The sequence below is a fragment of the Tympanuchus pallidicinctus genome, unplaced genomic scaffold (assembly GCF_026119805.1).
Source record: "Tympanuchus pallidicinctus isolate F22 unplaced genomic scaffold, pur_lepc_1.0 scaffold22, whole genome shotgun sequence".
Taxonomy (NCBI): Eukaryota; Metazoa; Chordata; class Aves; order Galliformes; family Phasianidae; genus Tympanuchus; species Tympanuchus pallidicinctus.
The window spans coordinates 40242531-40262499 of NW_026294739.1; the positions used below are offsets into that span (position 1 = coordinate 40242531).

Below are 19969 nucleotides of genomic sequence, written 5' to 3' on the forward strand. Positions count from 1 at the left end.
CCCCGCCACCGCCCGGCTTCCACCAATCAGAGCCGCCCTTGCTTTCCGGCGTCCGAGCCAATCCGCGGTGCCGCTCTGTCCCGCGGAACAGCCGCGCCGTGCGGTTGCCGGGGTTCTGTCAGGCGCTCGACCAATGGGAGACGAGGGATGGCAGGTTGCCATGGGAACCACAGAGCGGCTGACCATTCGCAGCGCGGCTTCTTGGAGGAGCTTTTCCGGCCCAGCCAATACAGAGGGGCGGAGTTAGGGTCGCTGCGGGGTTTTCTTGTCGTTGTTGCGGGGTTTTTTATTTTTAATTTGTATTTTTTTTTGTAGGTTTGTGGGTGCTGAGAAGGGTGACGTGGCTGCGCTCGGGTTCCCGTCCGGTGGGAATGGACCCGCAGCTGGGTGGTGCAGTGCTGCTCTCTGCAGTGTGCATTGGCTGGTTCTTGGCAGGCAGCTGTGTCCCCAGCGGCTGCCCGTAACAGGATTTCTAAGTTAATTTGTTCTGGCATCTGTTATTGAGTTAATGCTGATTTAATCCTCGCAGGCTGGCTTGCTCCTCTCCTGCTTCCTGAGCCCTCAGCATTTCTTTCCTCCTCGGTTCTCTGGGGTCCGTCGTTCTCCAGGAGTTCACTCTTTGTGGTTCAGGAATTGCTTTGGCTCACTCGTTATATTCCTTTAATTACTTCAGTGCTGTGTTCTTACCCAGGTAACCATATTTATCTGTCACAGAGGAGGAGGAAGTTTTTCACACGGGGTGGTGAGGCACTGGCACAGGCTGCCCAAGGAGGCTGTGGATGCCCCATCCCTGCAGGCATTCAAGGCCAGGCTGGATGTGGCTCTGGGCAGCCTGGGCTGCTGGTTGGCGACCTGCACACAGCAGGGGGTTGGAACCAGATGAGCATTGTGGCCCTTTTCAACCCAGGCTGTTCTATGATTCTGTGGTAAGAGCTTTCTCTCTATGTCACCTAGCTGTGTTAGGTCACCACGCCAGCAAAGCACTGATGTAGGGACACAGCCCTGAGCTGCTCTTGTCAGGCACCTGAGGATGCCAGGTGCTGTCACAAAAGCCCTCAGAGCTGCAAAACCCAGGGGCTGGGAGGCTCAGTCACACCCAGAGAATTGCTGTGGTGTCAGCCACCTCCCCGGGAGATGCAGACACTGCACACAAAAGGAGTGCATCATCCTTCCATCAACACCTAATTGGATGCCACCCTGTGCAAGGGCAAGGTGGTAGATTTTAATGACCTGTGATATTTGGATTAAGCATAATGAGTTTCTTCTGCTATGTGGCTTTCTACAATGAGAACAGTGCAAGAGAAAATGATTCTGTTGCAATAAAAAAGGCAGTCATTGGGGTTCTCTATAAAAACTGAATAAAGTATCACTTAAAATAGGCAGCGAGCATAAAGAAAGTCTCATCTGCTCTGACTCATGCTGTATCTCATGTGTAATGCGCCTTATTCTATCACCAGGAAAACAAAACCCAAACATTTCTACCTTCCTCTGTCTCTGGTAAGCGTAGCCTTTGTTGAAGATGATCATTACAGATTGTTCCTTGAAGACAGCAGTCGTTGGGAGCTGTGGGCAGAACCACCAGATGTGTCTGCTGTGCCTCGTCCAGGGCATCAGGAATTGATTCCTAGCAGGTTCGGGGACTTGTGTGGCAACACACTAACTGGCTTCTATTTTTTGGTATCAGGGAATGATTATTAGCAAGACAGTGGATTGTCTAAAATAGTAGATGGTACAGGTTCATTAAAATCCCCTGGAGCTCCAGACACAGGTGCACAAAGACTTTTAGCAGAACCTGATGAGAATGCAAGATTTCTTGCAGGCAAGTAGGAAAGCCTTTCCACCGTTTTTAAGGCTGCTTTTAACAGACTTCAGCACTAATTTCCCGTGTCTGATCTGAAGGAAAAAGCAGCCATCAGGCATGACCGAGGTGCTCTGCTAGGCGAGGGTCTTTGCACAGTTTCTCCTCAAGAGCAAGGTACTTCTGTGGTGCTGTCTGCTTTTCCCTAGAACAAGAAGGGGAACTGTCAGAGGGAAGCTGCAGCAGGACATGGAGTAGAATGTCTCACAGAACAGCTTCACTGCTCAGTCACTAGGAACGCTGACTGGTAGACCTCCTTGTTCCTCTGAACATTTTTCTAGCAATCATTCCCAGTACCTGTTGAGTCTTAGTGCCAGAATGTGGATACGGAACATGGTTTCAGAGTAATCAGCAAGGAAGTCAGCCTCCTCCTTCTCGCTGAGCTGATTCTGACTTTCCTGAAACTGCTGGTTCTTCTTCTGCAGCTCTTCTACCTCCTGTTGAGAGAGAGGGTGGCAAGAAGGCAGGCTAATGGGAAGGAGAGTGAGGAGTGCAGATGCACAGAAGTGCAACTCAGGGTTCAGGGAGCCAAGATGAAGGAAACCACAAATAAGGGCTGTTTTATTTTCATGAGAGGCAGTGAGTCTGAGATGAGGTCTCACAAGAAGAAGAAAACGAGGGAATCAAAACACACGGACCAGTGAGAGGCTGCAAGACCAGAACGTGTTGCTTCACCATAGTTAAGAAGCACTGGAGAACCAAATCAGCTCTGCTTGAAACAAGGACTAAATTTGACTCTGGAGCTACTCCGTTCTTTGATCTCACATGTTAATGACAAAGTGACACAGGTGTGTCCAGGGCTCCCTTACAGGTAAAGGAGTTTTGTTTCCTGCCTGCTGTCACAATGAGATGTGTATTGCCCCCCTGCCAGTGCAAAAAACCCACTCCAGTGACATGCACATCACAGAGCAAGGCTGGGAATACCTTTTCAAAATGAGCTTGGATGATGTTGGCCTTAGAAACCAGACGATTCTTAAAATCACTCAGGCAGTCGTCCCGGAGGCGGAGGGCCTGCTTTTTGGTTATTTTCTCTGGGCTGCCAATTTGGATAAGAAAAGGTGCCAGGTAATCCAGATCCTGCTCCTTTTGTCCTGGGAACTCATCCTTCTTTGCCTTCACCTGAAGGGGGAAGGACAGAAAGAGTCACAGTCCATCTGCTTGTTTCCCAAACACCCTAAATAAGGCAAAATAAAAGCAAAGGCCTAAACTCCTGCAACCCAGTGGTGGAAATGATGTTTCCTTTTGCTATAGTTTGACCAAATCTGTAGCTTTTCATTAGATGCACAGTGCTAATGTGTTTTTCATTCTGTCATTTATTTTTTATCACCCTTTTTAATATCTTTCCTAATTTCCTTGACTGCAGAGATTTATCTTACATAAAATGTGCAAGAAGGGCTCCAAAAAAGGCATTTGTATTTGGATGGGATATTTTAAGTGCTATTAATTTGTAGGCTGGCAAATAGCTGATTCTTGGACCTTTGCCTCTGTGCTTCATGCCAGATGTCTGGCATATAAAAGCCAGTATCACCTCTTATAACCTCTCCAACCAGGAAAGTTCAGTCTCAACATCATTCACAAGAAACATAGCAGAGGTTTTAAAAAGCTGGAAGTCATTATTCTTCAAGTTTTTTTTTATTTGCTCACAATGTTTGTAAGGTAATAATTCCCTGAGAGACCCTGAAACAAAATTGCCTTTGCAAATAATGAAAACAAAAAACCCAACTGATTCATAGAGGGATGAAATGTGCAAAGATGTGCACCTACACCTGATGAAAAGAGAAAGGGCAATAAAGATGCAGCTTCGAGTCTGTTATCACACTCCCCCCCCCCAATCCCTATTATCATTAAAATAATTAACAAAGATTAGTTATTAAATTGTTACCTAAATAAAATAAAACAACTTTTTCACTCTGATGTGGCCAGAGAGCCAGAAGGTCATAACGTGGCCATGTCCTATTTTCATCTTGCTGGGATTTGGCTCTGTATCTTTTAATAACACTAAAAGATCTTCAGAGCTAATATGTCAGACAGAAGATGCTTGCTCTGGATTTAATCAGTGTGCATGTAATTAATACTGGGATTAGTAAAGCCCACCTACCATGGCTTCGTACTCCTGTCTTTTCCTTGCATTTCTCTCTGTGTCATATATTGAAGCTGACAATTTGATGTCTGCTTCTTCATTCCCACGGGTCTCCAGAATTGTCAGCACCTTGCAAGCAATGAGAAGAGAGACACCTCAGCTTTCCCACCGAGTGGCAGCGTTTCCACACGCTCACAGAGCAGATGCTGTGTGCCACAGTGCAGCACAGGGTTAAATATATCCCAGACCTTTACGAAAGGGTTCATCTGAAACTGCAGAAACAGCTTTGGCTTTTTCCTTTGTCACAGCAGTGCACGGGACACACGGCACAAGCAACAGGAAGATTTGGCCTGTGAATACCTCAAGACTGAGAAATCTGGTGGGGTAATTCATGAGGTCACAGTACGCTCTTCACAACTCTGAAAAATATTGCAAGCTTTTTCTTTGCTATTATTAATATTCTGCATGCTGTTGTTGTGCATTCCTCTCCAGGGGTTTTCCTTTCACAGAAAAACCATTTAAAAACCAATCAGAACCAATGGCTCTGTCTCCACTTGCTAGAATGACTGAATTTATCGTGAAGTCACCACTTGTAAGAACATGAATTTGTTCCACCAGTCACAGTATGATCAGCAGTACAAGCAGTGTATTTTGTGAACTATTTCCCTACAGTTGTTCCTACAAAAAAAATCACTTTGATATTACTGTTACGGTTTCCTGGAAATGCCTTGCAATTAGATTACATTACACACAACATCCTTTCTTTTTGGTTTCCTTCGCAGGCAAGCCAACAAACAGATCTACTCCTGGATGCCCCAGTTCACACGCTGTTATTTCTCTCTGAAACCATTTCCATCCCTGAGAACAAACAGAGCAAGACTTGGGAAGCGTGTGACTCTCCATATGTTACACAAGATCTGTACTGAACAAGGGACGGGTTGCAAACTCGGTCATTCAGCATGCAGACCAGCTTCACACCACCAGAGTTTTATTTTTATCGCAGCCTAAGCTGAATGAGGCTTTGGCAACCTGTGCAATGAAACCAGCTTCCACTCCTGACCGTGCTGACAGCAGTGAGGATGGCTCCCTCCTACCTCTGCTTGAGTTCTCCAGACTTGTTGCTTCAGCTGCTTCTCTTCCTCTGTTAGCTCTCGCAACAGTTTGTACAGGTGAACCAGCTTTGTGTGCTGCTCAGAGGACCCTGCCTGGAAGCAGATAAGCTAGTGAAAGGCAGTATTGTTGTCTGGGTACCTGGGACCAAGTACTTTGCAAACATAAACTGGCACCATTCTGCTAAGTCAATATAAGGACTCTGCTTTACACCACAAAAACATCCAACCCATTGTCAGTAGTTGAACTAGAGTTCACCTAGACTTTGAGCCCAGCAGTAATGCCAGCCAGATTGCATGTCCTACACCTCTTTGATGATGCTCCTATTATTTGGCTGAGACTGTTTTTACAGGGTTACAGATGAAATGACAGCGCTCCAGCATTTGCATCTCCCCAGAAATATAAGTTAAAAAACATATATTAATAGCATATCTATTTTGGTAATCTGATTTCCTATCCATAATTGTGCAGATGATGCAGGCAGAGTTCTTCCTCTGACTACAGACTCACATCAGAGATGTTAATAGAGTGACCTCTCCATGAATGAGAGAATTTGGCGTAATGACAGTACCTTTTCTGGGGTATCTTTTATTTAAAGCTATCTATCTGTCCATCTATCAGCAATAAATAAAGCCTTGGTATCTTGTCTGAATTTGCAGAGTAAGCTGGGGATGATTTAAACAACAGAGTGACCCGAGCTTTGTGATCTGTGGTAGAAATTGAGTTCAAATCTGCTCCTGCTTTTCTGCTGCGGTCTCTCTAAGAGAGAACAGCAAAGGAGATTTCAACTTCCCTGTCATGGATCTGCAGGATTGAGACAAGCAGCTGCTGAATCAGCATCTTGCAAGATCTCAGTGGCCACATACACTACCTGATGAGCAGATGGGGGAGAGGCTGAGCACAAATATGCCATGCCATGCCACGCTTCCACTGACACTGCACCTACCCTTTGCGTCCCCGTGGCCCAGAACAGCTCCTCAATCCAGGTAGATTTTCTCCATACCTGGTATGTGATGCACATTTCTGGGGTCATGATTTCACTTTGCTTCCTATAGCTCTCCTCTGGTTTGAAGAAGTCCTTCTTTGAGGCTGTGATGTACTTGTCCTTGAGGTGGTATGTCAGTTGGATCATCTCCTCTTCCATCAGGAAGACACGTTCTGCCACATCTTCATCAGCAGGCTTTTGTAGGTTTCTGTGGAAACACTCCTTGATTTGCTAAGTGAAGAGAAAGAGATGGAAGCAAGTTAGAGCACAGAGAAAAATGGCAACGTTTGTGAAGAGTTCAAACAAAGCTCAAGACAAAAACTGGGCCTTTTTGCTCAATTTAGATGTGACAGCTACTCCTAAAGCCTTGGCCCATGGTTGGTCCCTGAAAAAAAAACAAAACACAAAGCTGCTTAAAGCAATACAGACTCCTGTTTGTGGAGCTGAGCATGCTCTTCAAGCTCAAAGTTAGCTTGGGATGCATCTCAGTCTGATGGAACTGTGGGAAGCAAGGTATTCTGAGCACAACAAAACACCCCAGATTCCCCAACAAAAAGAAGGGGGAAAAAAAGCATGTTTGGTGTTGACCCAAGGCAAAGCCTTGGCAGATGAAGTGTCTGAGCCATACCAGCAGATGTCAGACTTCCTCTCATCTGTTCTCCCCATCAGACCTGACTGGACAGAGGTACCTGTTTGTAACAGCACTATGGGACACTTTGTCAGCATCACAAAACATTCGTTTGGGCTCAGAACAAAACACTGTGGAGTCTTGAGAAAATTTCCTTCCAAAATCATCGTTAAGCTATTTTTCTTTCCTCTGACACACATTTTCCAGGTCATAATTTCCTGGTTTCACTCAAGTTCTCCATGTGTTTTGGGACAAATGCATACACTGTGGCTGTGTCAAGCAAGCAATTGAAAGACACAGCAGCTGAACAAGACTTGTATGCTTCATCTGGAGTTTTGCCTTGGTTGTGTCCACTAAGAATGAACCTAAGGCCTCAGGCAGCATGTTTTGCAATGTATAAATATCACTGTGACAGATATTTTTCTGTTCCTGTCTTGGCCGTACCACTATAGGCCGGGAGTTAATATCAGTTCTGGTGCCAACCAAAGTTACTTTCTTTCTTTTAGAGCGAAACTCTGTGTACTGGAAGTACTTGAAGTCATCTCGCCCCACAAAGTACTCTTTCATCTCGTTGTCATTTTCAGCAAGTTTCTGGAGGCCATCGACTCGTGTCTCAGTGTAGAACTCCATCACACGTTCAGTCTGTGGGCTCATTGACTTATAGGTGTGCACTAAGGACACAAAAGAGATTGCTTACGTTTTCACAACTAGTCATCACAATACTGGTGAAGTACAGGCACACCAGAGGAATACAGGCACACCCAGAGGAATACAGGCACATCCAGAGGAATACAGGCACACCCAGAGGAATACAGGCACATCCAGAGGAATACAGGCACACCCAGAGGAATACAGGCACATCCAGAGGAATACAGGCACATCCAGAGGAAGTCTCATTTTCTTGAGCAGTGAACAAATCAAATGCACCAAAGAGTGTGGGAAGGGAATGTTGTATCCTTACTGCTGATTACCAGTATACCATGGCCTGAGGATGGCAGAACAGCTTCTCAGGGCCGCTGCCTTCCTCACACAGCAAGGTAGTGGGGAGTAGAGCCTGGACTCTGCTCTTTCCACACCAGAAACTGGGCAATCTCTTAGGGAGAAATACTGCTTCAGTAGCACATCTGGACTAATAGCAGGACTCTGTCTTCTACAGCTGCATAACACTGAAAGACTGAATATAATCCCAAGGAGACAGTTTTCAACCTTACTGGTAAAAGTATATATCACTATATATGATACAGATGTCACCTTCTGTTGGTGGGAAAGTGTTGCCCAGGACTGTAAGCACAACCAACCCAATTCTCTACTTTCAGAGACTATATTATTAATCTACGCAATTCATCCTAGATGCTTGCAGACCCGTAGCTTCAGGCTTTTGCAACTACTAGAACAGATTCCCATAATGTCTTGGTTGCCCAGATGAACTAGAATACCTTTGAGACCGAAGAGGTGTCCTGGGCTGAAGTACTCTGTGGTCAACTGTGTTTGTTTATTCACTTCTCTCACATCCAACATGTCTTCACGGTTTTTGAACCACTCTTTCACTTCTACTGCTTTGGTATCTGGCAGGAGACATGCAATTTCACAGCCTCACGTCACCCAGTTGGAAGTGGTAGGATTCATCTGATATCTGTGCAAGCAGCCCACACAGTCACTAGAATTGGCTCTGTGCACTGGGGCACTTTATAGATTAATCCTAATAGATGAATTCTAATCTACTGTGATGACTTATACCATAAAGACTTATTCCTCTTTGTCAACAGAAACTAAAGTCAGCAGCTCAGGGGGAGAAGGAGAGATAAATTCCATCCTCTTACAGTTTGAGTCTGCGTAGATGGTGAGCCGTTTCACCAGCCCATTTCCATTGGAGTATGGTGGCCATTTCTCCAGCTTTGCCTTCTTGTAGAGGATCACCTTCCTCCCCTGGGAACAGCGAGTCTCAAACTCTGCAGTAGGCAAGGGAGGTGTCAGAAAGAATGGCAGGCAGCCCCATATGCATAGTGGTAACAGAAAGTCCATCCCAGGCAAAATCATTCAGTTAGCAGGAAAGGTGTGTGTGTCTATGGGGACCACCCATCCACAGTGAGACAGTGCATGGAAGGTGCATTCAAACCAATAGCAAGTGCATGCCTTGATCTACTGCACTTTGCTGCTGTACCTCAAACATCCTGAAGGCAGAATTCTTCCAGATCTACTGAAAGATTAGCTGGAAGGCAAGCGAAAGGCAAAGAGCGTGCACCTTTGGGAGATATCTGAATTGGAGCTACCCATGACGGTGGCATGGCAAAACTTATCTCCTCCTCCTCCTCCTCTTCCTCCTCCTCCTGTTGAAACAAAAATTTCCATTTTTGGTTATTGCTCTGACAGTGCCAGGCCTTCTGCTTCTGGAGAATGCACTGCAGCAATCAGCGAGCAACTCACACGAGGCCACATTTTGTCCTGTGCAGCAGTGGCAGAGTTATGTGCTGTAACAATCACTCACAGCCAGAGGGCAGGAGCAAGCAGCATGCTGCAGTTTTTCAGAGAAGGTGAACTTTATTGCATCCCTGCATTCTTGCTAGCACATCTTCTTCCAAGCCTAAGGAAATGTGGCTAACACTTATGCTGGACAGGTTATGAATGTGACTTTTGACATTCAAACTAATGACCAGCTTATTTTATACAGACCGTGGAAGAAGTTTTGATCCCTGGTGATGAACAAAAACTGGGAAGATTAGATATGAGGGGGGAATGTGTTGTTATCAGTGTTTCTCCGTGGTGCTGTGCTGGCGTAATGCCTGCTTTATCATATTTTGTTCTGCCAGCAAGACAACATAACATTTATACACACTTTATTTCTACATTTGGTTGGCAACTTGTAAGAGCTGTCTGCTGACCAGCAGAGAGAGGATGTTCACAAAATTTTTGTTCTAATTTTATTTTTCTGAAATTCCTTTGTCCCAAAGGTCAGTGCACTGGAAGGCTGAGTGCTAACCATTCAGGTCACTCACCATGTCATCCATGTTCCTATCAAACAGCTCATTTTCCTTCTTAGCACCCAGGAGCAGCTGAAGAGGCTTGTCAGTCTCTGAAAGCATGATTTCCCAGTGGACAGCGTCACTCAAATCAAAGACAAGATCCTAAGCCAAACAGAAGAAATACAGAGCAGCCTCAAGGGCCTGACACTAAACTCAGCACTGCTTCTGCACACCTGCAGACTCTGGACACCCTGGATCTCAGTGGCTCACTGTTGGGATGCCAAAGACTGGCTCTTTGCCTGGAAGACTACTGGTCCTTTTCCTCATGGTACCACTGCCAGGGAAATACTTCTGCTTCCTTCCTTGACTCATGCATGGTCCCAGGGTCATGGCAGATGGGCCTAAAGTGATTCTGATTTAGCCCCTCTCCTTCCAGCTTATCAGCTGGGCAGTAGCTAGGGTGTGAGAAGAGCCAGATCAAGATCTTTCCTACCCTGAGCTGTACTTAACAGATTTTACCCTAAAAGTTCTTTTTGGGAGAATGGTTGTCCAGCCAGCCTTCAAAGCTGATATTCCAGTGTTGTGTAGGGTCAGTAGGTATGATCCATATTTGCTAGCTCAGAGAGTGGGATGGCAGGAACTAGCTCCAGGTGCCAGGTCTGATGTCTAAGCAATCAGAATTACGTGCCCAGAGCCAGTGCAGGGGAATAGTGACTAGAAACATGGATCACCACTGATTTCGGACTCCCTCAGGGCTCAGCCTGACTGTCCCTTTCAGGTGCAGGGGTGTTTAAGAGCTCACTACCTTGCAGCCGTTCCGGCAGTCCTGCATGTTCACCCAGTAGTTCTTGTGGTTCCAGACACTCTCAATCCCAAGGAACTGCTCATCCATGGTGCTATGGCTGTTCCCCGTGAAGGGATCAATGAAGAAAGTTTCGGGAACCTCTCTCTTGCCAGACAGAACCAAAACCCACGCGTGCACCCGTAAGCCACACAAACGGTCACGTGTGGGCTCTTCTGCTTCCTGTAGTCCAGAAGATAGAGCAATAATTATTGCTACTTTATTGCCACTTTAGTCCAACCAACCAGCAATCTTATTCTTTCCCCTGCCCAACTCTGAAGACCTCCAAACCCTTAATTCTCTTCAGAATAGTGATGCAGTACACGCTCAGTGTTTATTCCTCTGCTAGCACATACCGTGTTTCCAGAAACTATGTGCTCATGGCCAGAATCTGAGTTGTACTGTACTGCATGGAGGGTCATGAGCTCCTTTCTTTGGTCAGCTATTACCCACGTCTCAACTCTTACCCATGTCTCACTCTTGCTAATGGAGTTTGAGAGTAGGGTAGACCTTGCTAACTCACCATGCCCCTCTCTTCTCTTTCCTTTTTCTCAGTAGCTTCTGTTTCTGCTTTCTTCTTGGCCTCCTGCTGAAGCTCAAACTGGCTGCACATGTCTGGGGGGGACTTAACTCTATATTTGTTAGACTTCTTCACTTCTTCTTTTGGGACCTGCCTCCACAAAACCAAGAAATTGCTGTTAAACCCAGCAGGAATCAAGAAAAGGGAGAAAGCACAGGCAAGCTGTCGCCCTCTTTACATGAGTAGCATGATTAGAAAGCAAGCAGGCAATGGGGCTGGGCGCCCCACAGCCTGCCATCACACTCATTCTTATCACACAGTGGACACACCAGAGATGCCAGCTTCACTGGCCTCCAGTGTGCTTTGTCTTTCTCACTAATGTCATGGTTTTCTTATCAGAACCAGACACTCAGGCTCCCCCCTGCCTGCTCGCCGCAGGTCTCCTCACCTCCTGTGGCTTCCTGAGCAGTGGGCATTCCTCCAGAGTCTCATCCAAGCTGCATATGTTGTGGGTGGCATACCCATTCACACAGTAGGCATCGTACCCAGCTCCAATCAGCATGGAGCACAGCAGCACACTGAAGTCAAAGCAGTTCCCTCTCTGGTACTTCAGGATGGTAGTTGGGGAATAGAGTGAAGAGGGCTTGAAAGAAAGAGATATCTGTTCACAGCATTTGTCTTCTGAAGCTGAAACAAGCCCCGGGAACGAGAGAGAGAGGGCACTGCTCATATCCCTGGGCACTGCATCCATAGGGAGTCTGTTCAAATGAAACTCATACATAAACCACAGACGCTGAAAGTTCCTTCCAAAGTAATGTGGAGAAATTCTGACCCTAAATCTTGTGCATATTTAACCATAGGGAGAGATGGGCAGGACAAATTTGCCAGGCTGCTGAGAATCTAATGCTAACCACAACACCAAAATGGGGCTTATCTCCATTTCCAGCTGGTCTGCCTGCAGCATTTCAAAGCAAAGACCCATAACCTAAATTATAGCACAAAGGGAACATGCTTCCTTTTGGTCCTCACTCCCCAGGCAAAGGGAACAACACACAAAGTAAATATAGAGATATTCTACTTACACCATCAATGCCCAGATATCAGACTGAACCTTGGGTTTGATCAGTCTTTGTCCACTAAATCAACACACATTCTTGACACCAAAGTGTCTCTTGAGACCCTGAGACTCTTGGGACACACCTGACCAGCATGGACCTCATGTAGGTTGTTTGGAGCACACTGAAGGATATCAGCAGTCCTTGCTAACAAAGACTAATTAGTCCCTTTGCTTTTGCTGGTTCATACCACCCCCAGGACATTGGCATCATCTCTTCTTGCTACTCTAGGGGGATTGCCCAAGTAATTGTGAGGCGCTGGAGGGACAAAAGGACTTTGTAAATCCCAGCCCCTCAGGTTTCCACATAGCATACTTCTTTCACCTCCATCGTGGGGCTGTTTCTGAAGGGACTGCAGCCCTTTCTTACCGGTGTGAGAGGGCACTTGAGGGGCTCCATAGTGAGATAATCAGAGACAAAGCTGGCACAGCCATCCCAGCGGTACAGCTCTGTGTAAGGCAGCAAGGTTGGCCTCACTGTTGTGCTCACAAACTTCTGTAAGGCACCAAGAGGACTTTGATTAGCCAACAGATTACTGGTGCAGTTTCTTGTCCAAAGCAATCCTCAGACTACTCCTGGTTGTTGCAGCTTACACTCAGGACTTCCCTGGAGCATACCAACATACCGATGGTACACCTCATCACCACTCAGAATTGGAAATGCATGGAGTTAAGATGCTTTGTGCCAGTAGACACTTCCGTTAGTTAGAAGCTAATCTCAGCCACACTGCAGATGTGAGACAGATCTCTTAGCTTTCATGTGAGACAAATAGCTACTGCACTTTCTGGCTTCTATATCCTCTGGCATAGAAGATAGACTTATTTACTTGTCTGGTATGACATTTATATAATAAATGTTGAAGGAAGCTGATCTAAAGGAGCAATTCCACACACTCAGGGCAGCAACAGGCCCATGACTGGACAAAAACTGTGCAGCTTGGGCCCATCTCCACACCTCCTTTACCTCCACGCCACATTCGTTGACAGGGTGCAGGAAGAGCGGCTTGCGTTCAGGGCAGAGGTGAGCAAACTGCTGGTGGTAATGGTGAGCAATGCGCAGCAGCTTCTTTTCCCTTGGGGAATTCACCTTGTATGAGTCTGGTAACTGGGACGTGTCGATGCTGTTCCAGTCAAAATCACTTGAGAGGCAGAAGGAGGCAGAGAAATATAGGTAATAAAGTGGGGAGCGATTTAGACAGGATGATCTGCTATCGAAATACAGGAAGGGCTCCCTGCTGGAAAAAAAATGGGGCTATATCCAAGAAGAGATCGTTTAAAGTAGGCATGATTTTGACATAGTCAAGCTTCTCTGGAGTGATGGCAAGCTAACGAAGACCGAGAGGACTGGGGGATCTTTATACAGTGTTTTGATACAGTATTGAATGGATGGAAAATGAAGTGATTTATCTTGTCTTACTCACAGACATGGACAGCTCACCAGGCTCAACTAAATTTGCTCCCCCCACCCTGCCTGGCACAAACAAGCCTCAGCACCAGCTACAAGCATGCAGCTTCCCCATGGACCCCCCACAGGACTGTCTCTGCTCATCCCAGTGACTGACACACATGTGCAACTTACGGTACATCACTTGCAAAGCTGACTTGTTCCACAGACAGCTTTGTGTCCGTGTCCTGAAGCTCACTGCCGACCTCCAAAGCCTTCAGCTCTTCTTCCTTTTGCTCTTCTTCTTCTTTCTCCTCTAGGACCTCCATTTCGCTTCCTCTACACAAATACATGCAACCAGATGGGACCAGGTGTATAGGAACACCAAAACTCCGGGTGCAATGGTTCCCATTTCTGTGACTCTCGTGTACAAGCACTGAACTCGAATTCAGGCTGGGCAGGTGGAACACAGGGCACGGGGCAGCCGGTGGGATGGGGATTTGTTTGGTGGGTGCCACGCCACAGCCTCAGGCCTTGTTGTGGCTCCCCGGGGAACCCAGCCAGAGCTGCTGGTGAGAGGGTTGTTTGTAGCTGCCTCAGCAGCAGAACAGCCTCAAGGCCGCAGCGCTGCGCCTATCGCCTATTTAGGTTTCAGGGAGGCTGGGGGCCGTCCTTTTCCCTCCCTGCGGTCAGGCTGACCCTCTGCAGAGCACATGGGGCACGTCGGACCTTGTGGCTGGGGGCACGAAGTGGGGGAATTCCAGGGCCCAGCACCGCACCCAGCCTCTGCCATCCTGCAAGGATCCCTCTGGTCCCTTCAGCCCCACAGCCCCTCCAGCCCCGCACCTCTGTCGTCTGCCAAAGCCTCGCCGCCGGGCCTGGTCACCATGGCAACGTCCACGCACCCAGCAGCCTTGGCGCGGCCTGCGGCCTCCCCCGCGGCCCAGCCCTGGGCCTCCCCCGCCCTATGGAGGCGGTAGGCCCTGAGCTGCCCCCCGGGGTTCCACAGCCCCCTCGGCTGCCCCAGTTTTGCTCACTACTCACTTCAGCACCTCCATACACAGCCTGGCTGCGGCAGGTGCCTCAGCAGCCCCAGAGCAAATGGGCTGGGAGCTGTGGGTCTGGGCCTGGGTCTGGGCCTGGGTCTGGGTCTGGGCCTGGGCCTCCTCTGCCCACTCCAGGCTGCAGGACTGCCCCTAAACTCATGGGTTCCACTGCTTTTGAGTGTGACAGGAGGCTTGTTTTTTTTAAGTGGTGGTTCTTCAGACAGAAAAACTAAGCAGCTGCTAAGCACTGCTTCATTTCTGTGTTTTCTCTGTGTAAGGACAAGCCTGCCCTGCTCACAGGGGGCACACAGGGGCAGTGAGGTGTGCCATGAGCAGTGCTGGGCATGCAGGCAAACTGCAGTCAGATGTTTTAAATCATTCTGCGCTTTCTGTAACAAGCAGTTTACACAGCGTATCAAGTAGCATCACTGTGAGTGATCACTGTCATAATTGTTTCACAACGTGTGGCAGGACCAAGCCCTTATCCCCGTGTCTGTCATAGCATCTCTCACCAGATCTGAGATTTCAGAAGTCACTAAAAGCTTGGGAAATCATGTGTGTTCATGTGTGGAAAGGAAACCATGTGTACAGAGTGCACGGTTGTTGGCCTCTGCATGTACCACTATGGTATCTGCTGTTCCTGCTGAGGCGAAGCAGGTGCCACAACAGCAGGTGGATGCCTAAAACCCCGAGAAGCAGGGGATGGTGCAGACAGAGGGATATTGCAGACGCTGCTCCTGGTTGGAGTCCCATCAGGGCTGTGATTTGGGTCAGCGTTCACCAGCCCTGAGCTAATCAGAAGGGCCATGCTGGAGGACGCATTTTCGGAGAGCTGTTTGCTCCCCGTCTGCTGCTGGCTCTTGTGCAATCGCAGAGGCAGCGTGTTTGCGTGGGGGAGCAATGGGCTGCTGGGAGGTGATATAAGGCAGGCAGCTGGGAGCACGAGAAGGACCCAGCTGGCTGCGGGTGGGCAAGTGTGGATTGGTCTGGCAATGGTGAGTAGGATAAGAGAGGTGGAAGCTTTGTGTTGAGGATGTATGCAGTCCTTGGGCTGGTGGGCACGATGAGAGCAGCTAGGAGCTTTTTGTTGAGGCTGCTGCAGCCATGGGTGGCACATCTGAGAGAAGGTTTGCAGAGCTGCCCAAGGCAGTTGTGCCAAGTTGGGAACAGCCCTGCACTTGCTGTCAGCATAGTTCTGGCAGCAGCAGGAGCCAGGTTTCCACTGAAGCTAGAGGACTGTGCTTTGGGGCTTTGCAGATGGGGCTCTACATCCCCAGGGCTTTGCGTCCTCCTTGCCGAGATTTCTGGTTGCAGATGCTCAGGGTAGGGATGAGGGAATAAACAATTTGCTGCTAGACCAGAGTGTGGCAGTCCAAAGCTTTTGTCTTTGGCACTGCCCTGCTGTGGGGACATATGCAGCCAGCAGCCCCAGGTGACTCATATCCACAGTTCTGATAAGGGTCCTGGGCTTATCCTGCACCACGTCATTAATTTCTCTAAGGAAACATGTTATCTGACCCAGGCTCGGAGGTTGACTTTATCTGTGTCTTCATGACATAAATTTTAGTTATGTTCAAGGTTTGATTCTTTTCTTTTAATCCCATTGTCTCTCCTGTTGTGGATGTGGGTTACTGGAAAGGCAAGCACAGCCTCATAAGACCCAAATCTTCACATTAGAACTATGATTGGAAAGGTTAGAGGGAAATTCCTTTTCACTTATGGGAGCCTGGGCTGAGAGGATTGCTGTTTTGGCCCTTTGGGATAGGAAATTACTTCATACCATTGAACCTACAGTTTTTGGAGGAAATACAATATAGAAATTATTGTACCCATGTTTGAGGGCTGGCTCTGAGTGATTGCCAACACCTCTGCAATGAGGACCTGCTGAAAACCTGCATTACCCAGAGCCTGATTGTTCTTACAGGAAGGGACTGTGACATATTTGCTGCTGTTCTCTGCCCTGCGCCTGGCTGGCTGCGAAGGCAACAAGAGTGAGTCTCCTTGTAAGCTGCCCTGTGCAGTTATAGATGGGGAGATGGAAAGAAGAGGTCAGAGCCTCTTCAGCCCTTGTGAGCAGTGGGGTGAGCTTGCTCTCATTCTCTCGAAGGTTAGATGTTCCTGCTGCATTTCAGCTTGCTTGCATTGCCTTCCCTGCAGGTGAGCTGGCAAGCCCTCACAGCTCTACAGGAAGGTTTGCCCTGCGTGCCAAGAGGAGCTCAGACGCCTGCATGCCCAACCCATGCCAGCACCATGGGGGCTGCCAGGTGATAGAGGACAGACCCATCTGCAGCTGCAAACCTGGCTTCACAGGGGCGTTCTGCCAAGGTACAGCCTGGGGTGCTGGCAAGCTCAGTTTGCCCACAGGCACCAAAGGGAAAGGTGATGGGCAGGGTGGTGTTCCTGCCTGGTTCCCTTGGCGGACTGCAGAATTCTAAAGACAGTCCTCCCCCAGAGGGAGCCAGACCTGTGACATCTGCCTGTGATGTCTTAGCTTGATGACTGTGTCCATTCAAAGTAGCAGCAGTTGCAGACTTGTGCAGGCTTAGGCAATTAGCAGTAAATGTCAGATCCTCAGTAAATTCAGCTCATTTCCAAAGGTTTGTCTTTTGCTTTCCCCCGTGTCTCTGAAGACCCCTACCAGCAGCCTTCCATGAGGTTGGGATGAGGGTCTGTTGGGCTCGATAGGACTGTGTCATCCCATAGCTGACTTAGGGCTCCTTCAGGCATCTTCCTTATTGCTATTGCAGATGGCTTTTTCCCCCAGATGTGGTCCTGAAGTTGGCCTGTGAGGAAGAGCACATGAAGATGATGGTGAGGAAGGAGGTGTTTGAACTGCTGAAAATCCCCCGGGAACTTGTCCACTTGAAGAACCAGGCGTGCAAGGTTTCAGAAAGGGAAGAGGAGGGTGAGCTGTTTTTTGCAGCCACTCTCACAGGTGAAAACCACACTGCCTGTGGATCAATAATTCAGGTGAGGATCCAGCACGGAGCCTGTGCTGAATAGCTCTGAAGCCAAGAGAGAAGAAATATGGTGAATGGGGACAGCCCTGGAGTCTTTTCCTTTTTTATCTGGCACTGTGAAGCTCTCTTTCCCCTTGAGAGGCTTCCCTGGGGGCTGTTAGAAAGCTCTTCTGCCTCCACCAAACCACTGCTGGCAGCACATCTTATCTTGTGCAGCGGAGCATGGAAGTCTCCGTGTGCTCTTTAGGATAAGAGCCTTCAGCTTTCTGGCAGGATCCTCTGAGCTCTGCAGACCTGCCTATAGTCAGTACGTCAATTCATTAGACTGTGCTGTACTCTGTACATGAGCTTAGGTATGGTTTCTTTGTCATTCCAGCAAAACAGCTCCCATGTGTCATACTCCAACATCATTGAGACAGCGAGGGAAGCACACAGGGGTGTGATCTCCAGGAACTTTCAGCTGGAGGTGCATTTTTCCTGCGTCTATGCCTATGAGCAGGTGGTGAAGGTGCCATTTGCCCTCATCCCTGTCGACAAGTGAGTGGTCTCTCTTCACCTTGCTGCTGAGATGGTGTATTCAAGCTTGTGGAAAAATAGATGCCTTTGATGAGATGATCTGTAAAGGCCCTGGGGAGCCACCAAAGAGCTCTGAGAGCAGTATCATATCACAGTGCTTCTCTTTCTCTTCCCCAAGAGGGTCCCGTGGTAGTTTTTCAGAATAAGGTTTGGGCCTTGGCTAGGGGCACGTGTAATCTGCCTTTCTCCTACCTCCATGTCTAGTTGGGCCAACTCCATATGGGATCTGGGGTCAGCAAACACGAAGAGCCTGTGCCAGCCCTGCTGACCTGACGTGGCAGTTCACGAGCTCTCTTCTCTCCTCACAGGCTGGTGCAGTTCATGGTCAGAGAAGGGCACTTCAACGTCAGCATGAGGCTGTACAAGACCCCATCCTACCTGGAGCCCTACCGGCTGCCGACTGCGGCCGTGCCCATCACTGACACGCTGTATGCCATGCTGAAGATAGAAGGGCAGCACCAGCTCCGGTACTTCCTGCTGAGTGTGGAGGACTGCTGGGCCACACCGAGCTCAGACCCCTACCAGGATGTCCGACATGAGCTCATTGAGCAGGGGTGAGCATTTCTGGTCTCCTTGCTGTGGCTGTCCCAAACTGGGGTATCCTTCTTTTTTTTTTGCCTGCTGACTGTGCTATTTCGCCCCAGGTGTCCCCATGATGAGACAGTGACATACTTGAATGCCATTGGAGAGAGCACCACAGCCAAGTTCAGCTTCCAGATGTTTCAGTTTGTCGGGTACCCCAAGGTGTTCCTGCACTGCCGTGTCCGGCTGTGTCTCCCTGACGGCCCTGAGCCCTGTGCCAAGGTGAGTGCTTATGAGTGACTTGGGGACAAGCAGGTTAAAGTTCCTTTGTTAACCACCTCCTGTCCCATGTTCTGGGGCTAGCCATTCTCCTAGGCTGCACCACAGCTGTGCCTCTGCTGGGGCAGAACACCAGGGTAACCTGTCCCCCTGGCAGGCACTGACCCCACAGGAGAGCTTCTTCCCTGCTCTCTTCCCTTCCTTTTATTCTGTTAACAGCAATGTCCCACTCTCTGGAGGAGCAAGCGGGCGCTGGCAGATGACTACAATAAAATTGTCTCCTATGGACCCATCCACCTGCTGGCTGCTCCTTCCCTGAGTGCGGAGAGCCATCATCCCAGGGCTGACCAAAAGGAGCTGAAGGGTACGTGTGCCACTCCGGGGAGCATTGGGGCCAGCTTGGGGGACCCAGACCAGTAACCAACCTTTCTTCTCTTTGTTGGACCCAGCCTGTGGCTCCCTGGGATCTTCATCCTGCTGTGTGTTCTTGGTGTGCTCACTGTGGCTGCTGCAGCTGTCAGTGTGAGAAGACGTACGGTGTAGAAAATAGCCAGTTTCAAATAAATGTGGCAGTGGCAGAGAGGCTCTTCTCTGTGTCTTTACAGAGGTTTAGAGGAAGGAAATTCAAATGTTGCTCAAAGGATGAGTCACATCAGAGTGTTTCTGTTCACTGGGCATCTTTTGAACGTTCCCATGCTCTTCTGGCCCATGGTGAAACAAGTACTGAGGAGGGCTGAGCAGAAAGGGCTGCTCTGGGGTGGTGAGGTGGGATGCCTCATGGGGTCCAGTACCCTCTCATGGGACAGGGCTCAGCTGCTGGGCTCTGCAAGACCCAGCAACCCAGCTGTAGCAGGGCCTGCCTGCAGGCTTGGCATAGAGCTTCCAGAGAGCAAACAGAGCAGCCTGAAGTCCTTCTTGTCCTTCTTACGCTGGGCAGGTGGTTGGTTTTGGAAGGAGGTGGGGAGATGGAGCTCTGTGCCCACCAGATGTGGGCTTTGCATGGGAATTGCTGAATCACAGCCTGAGCCTCTGATTGACCACGTGAAGTGAGCACTGAGTCAGCCCCGAGAGCACAGGTGAAGGCAATTCTGTGCTACTGGAAGGGG

The 19969-nt window shown here is 48.7% G+C and overlaps 2 protein-coding genes across 3 annotated transcripts; one reads left to right on the forward strand and one right to left on the reverse strand.

The window, feature by feature from the left end:
- Positions 1-1271: 1271 nt before the first annotated feature.
- On the reverse strand, positions 1272-14019 carry DRC7 (dynein regulatory complex subunit 7). The gene is made up of 17 exons (XM_052686639.1): positions 13676-14019; positions 13061-13235; positions 12467-12592; positions 11431-11625; positions 10986-11132; positions 10427-10645; positions 9639-9783; positions 8904-8975; positions 8482-8610; positions 8098-8226; positions 7106-7332; positions 6052-6264; positions 5033-5143; positions 3957-4067; positions 2783-2977; positions 2156-2295; positions 1272-2003 (listed from the first exon to the last, which is right to left on the reverse strand). Exons 1-17 carry the CDS (start codon positions 13831-13833, stop codon positions 1913-1915), a joined length of 2583 nt encoding a protein of 860 aa, XP_052542599.1. The 5' UTR covers positions 13834-14019; the 3' UTR covers positions 1272-1912.
- Positions 14020-15430: 1411 nt separating this feature from the next.
- Positions 15431-19443, forward strand: LOC128082173 (uromodulin-like). 2 transcript variants are annotated; one of them, XM_052686058.1, is made up of 9 exons: positions 15431-15521; positions 16451-16517; positions 16684-16851; positions 17291-17496; positions 17863-18023; positions 18371-18616; positions 18707-18866; positions 19083-19227; positions 19313-19443. In XM_052686058.1, exons 1-9 carry the CDS (start codon positions 15519-15521, stop codon positions 19387-19389), a joined length of 1233 nt encoding a protein of 410 aa, XP_052542018.1. In that variant the 5' UTR covers positions 15431-15518; the 3' UTR covers positions 19390-19443. The 2 variants fall into 2 exon arrangements, with proteins under 2 accessions (XP_052542018.1, XP_052542019.1); XM_052686059.1 differs by having other exon boundaries at positions 19083-19226; positions 19305-19443.
- The last annotated feature ends 526 nt before the right edge of the window (positions 19444-19969 follow it).

Bases quoted from the DNA above. Each gene is read 5' to 3' on its own strand.
- DRC7 (XM_052686639.1), bottom strand. From the start codon at position 13,833: ATGTATTTGTGTAGAGGAAGCGAAATGGAGGTCCTAGAGGAGAAAGAA. The intron at 11,133-11,430 runs GTGAGGAGACCT...TTGTGGAGGCAG, and splicing joins TGCTCAGGAAGCCACAGGAG to GTCCCAAAAGAAGAAGTGAA. The intron at 8,611-8,903 runs GTGCACGCTCTT...TGCCTACTGCAG, and splicing joins AATTCAGATATCTCCCAAAG to AGTTTGAGACTCGCTGTTCC.
- LOC128082173 (XM_052686059.1), top strand. The intron at 16,518-16,683 runs GTGAGTCTCCTT...CCTTCCCTGCAG, and splicing joins TGGCTGCGAAGGCAACAAGA to GTGAGCTGGCAAGCCCTCAC. The intron at 18,867-19,082 runs GTGAGTGCTTAT...TTCTGTTAACAG, and splicing joins GCCCTGAGCCCTGTGCCAAG to CAATGTCCCACTCTCTGGAG.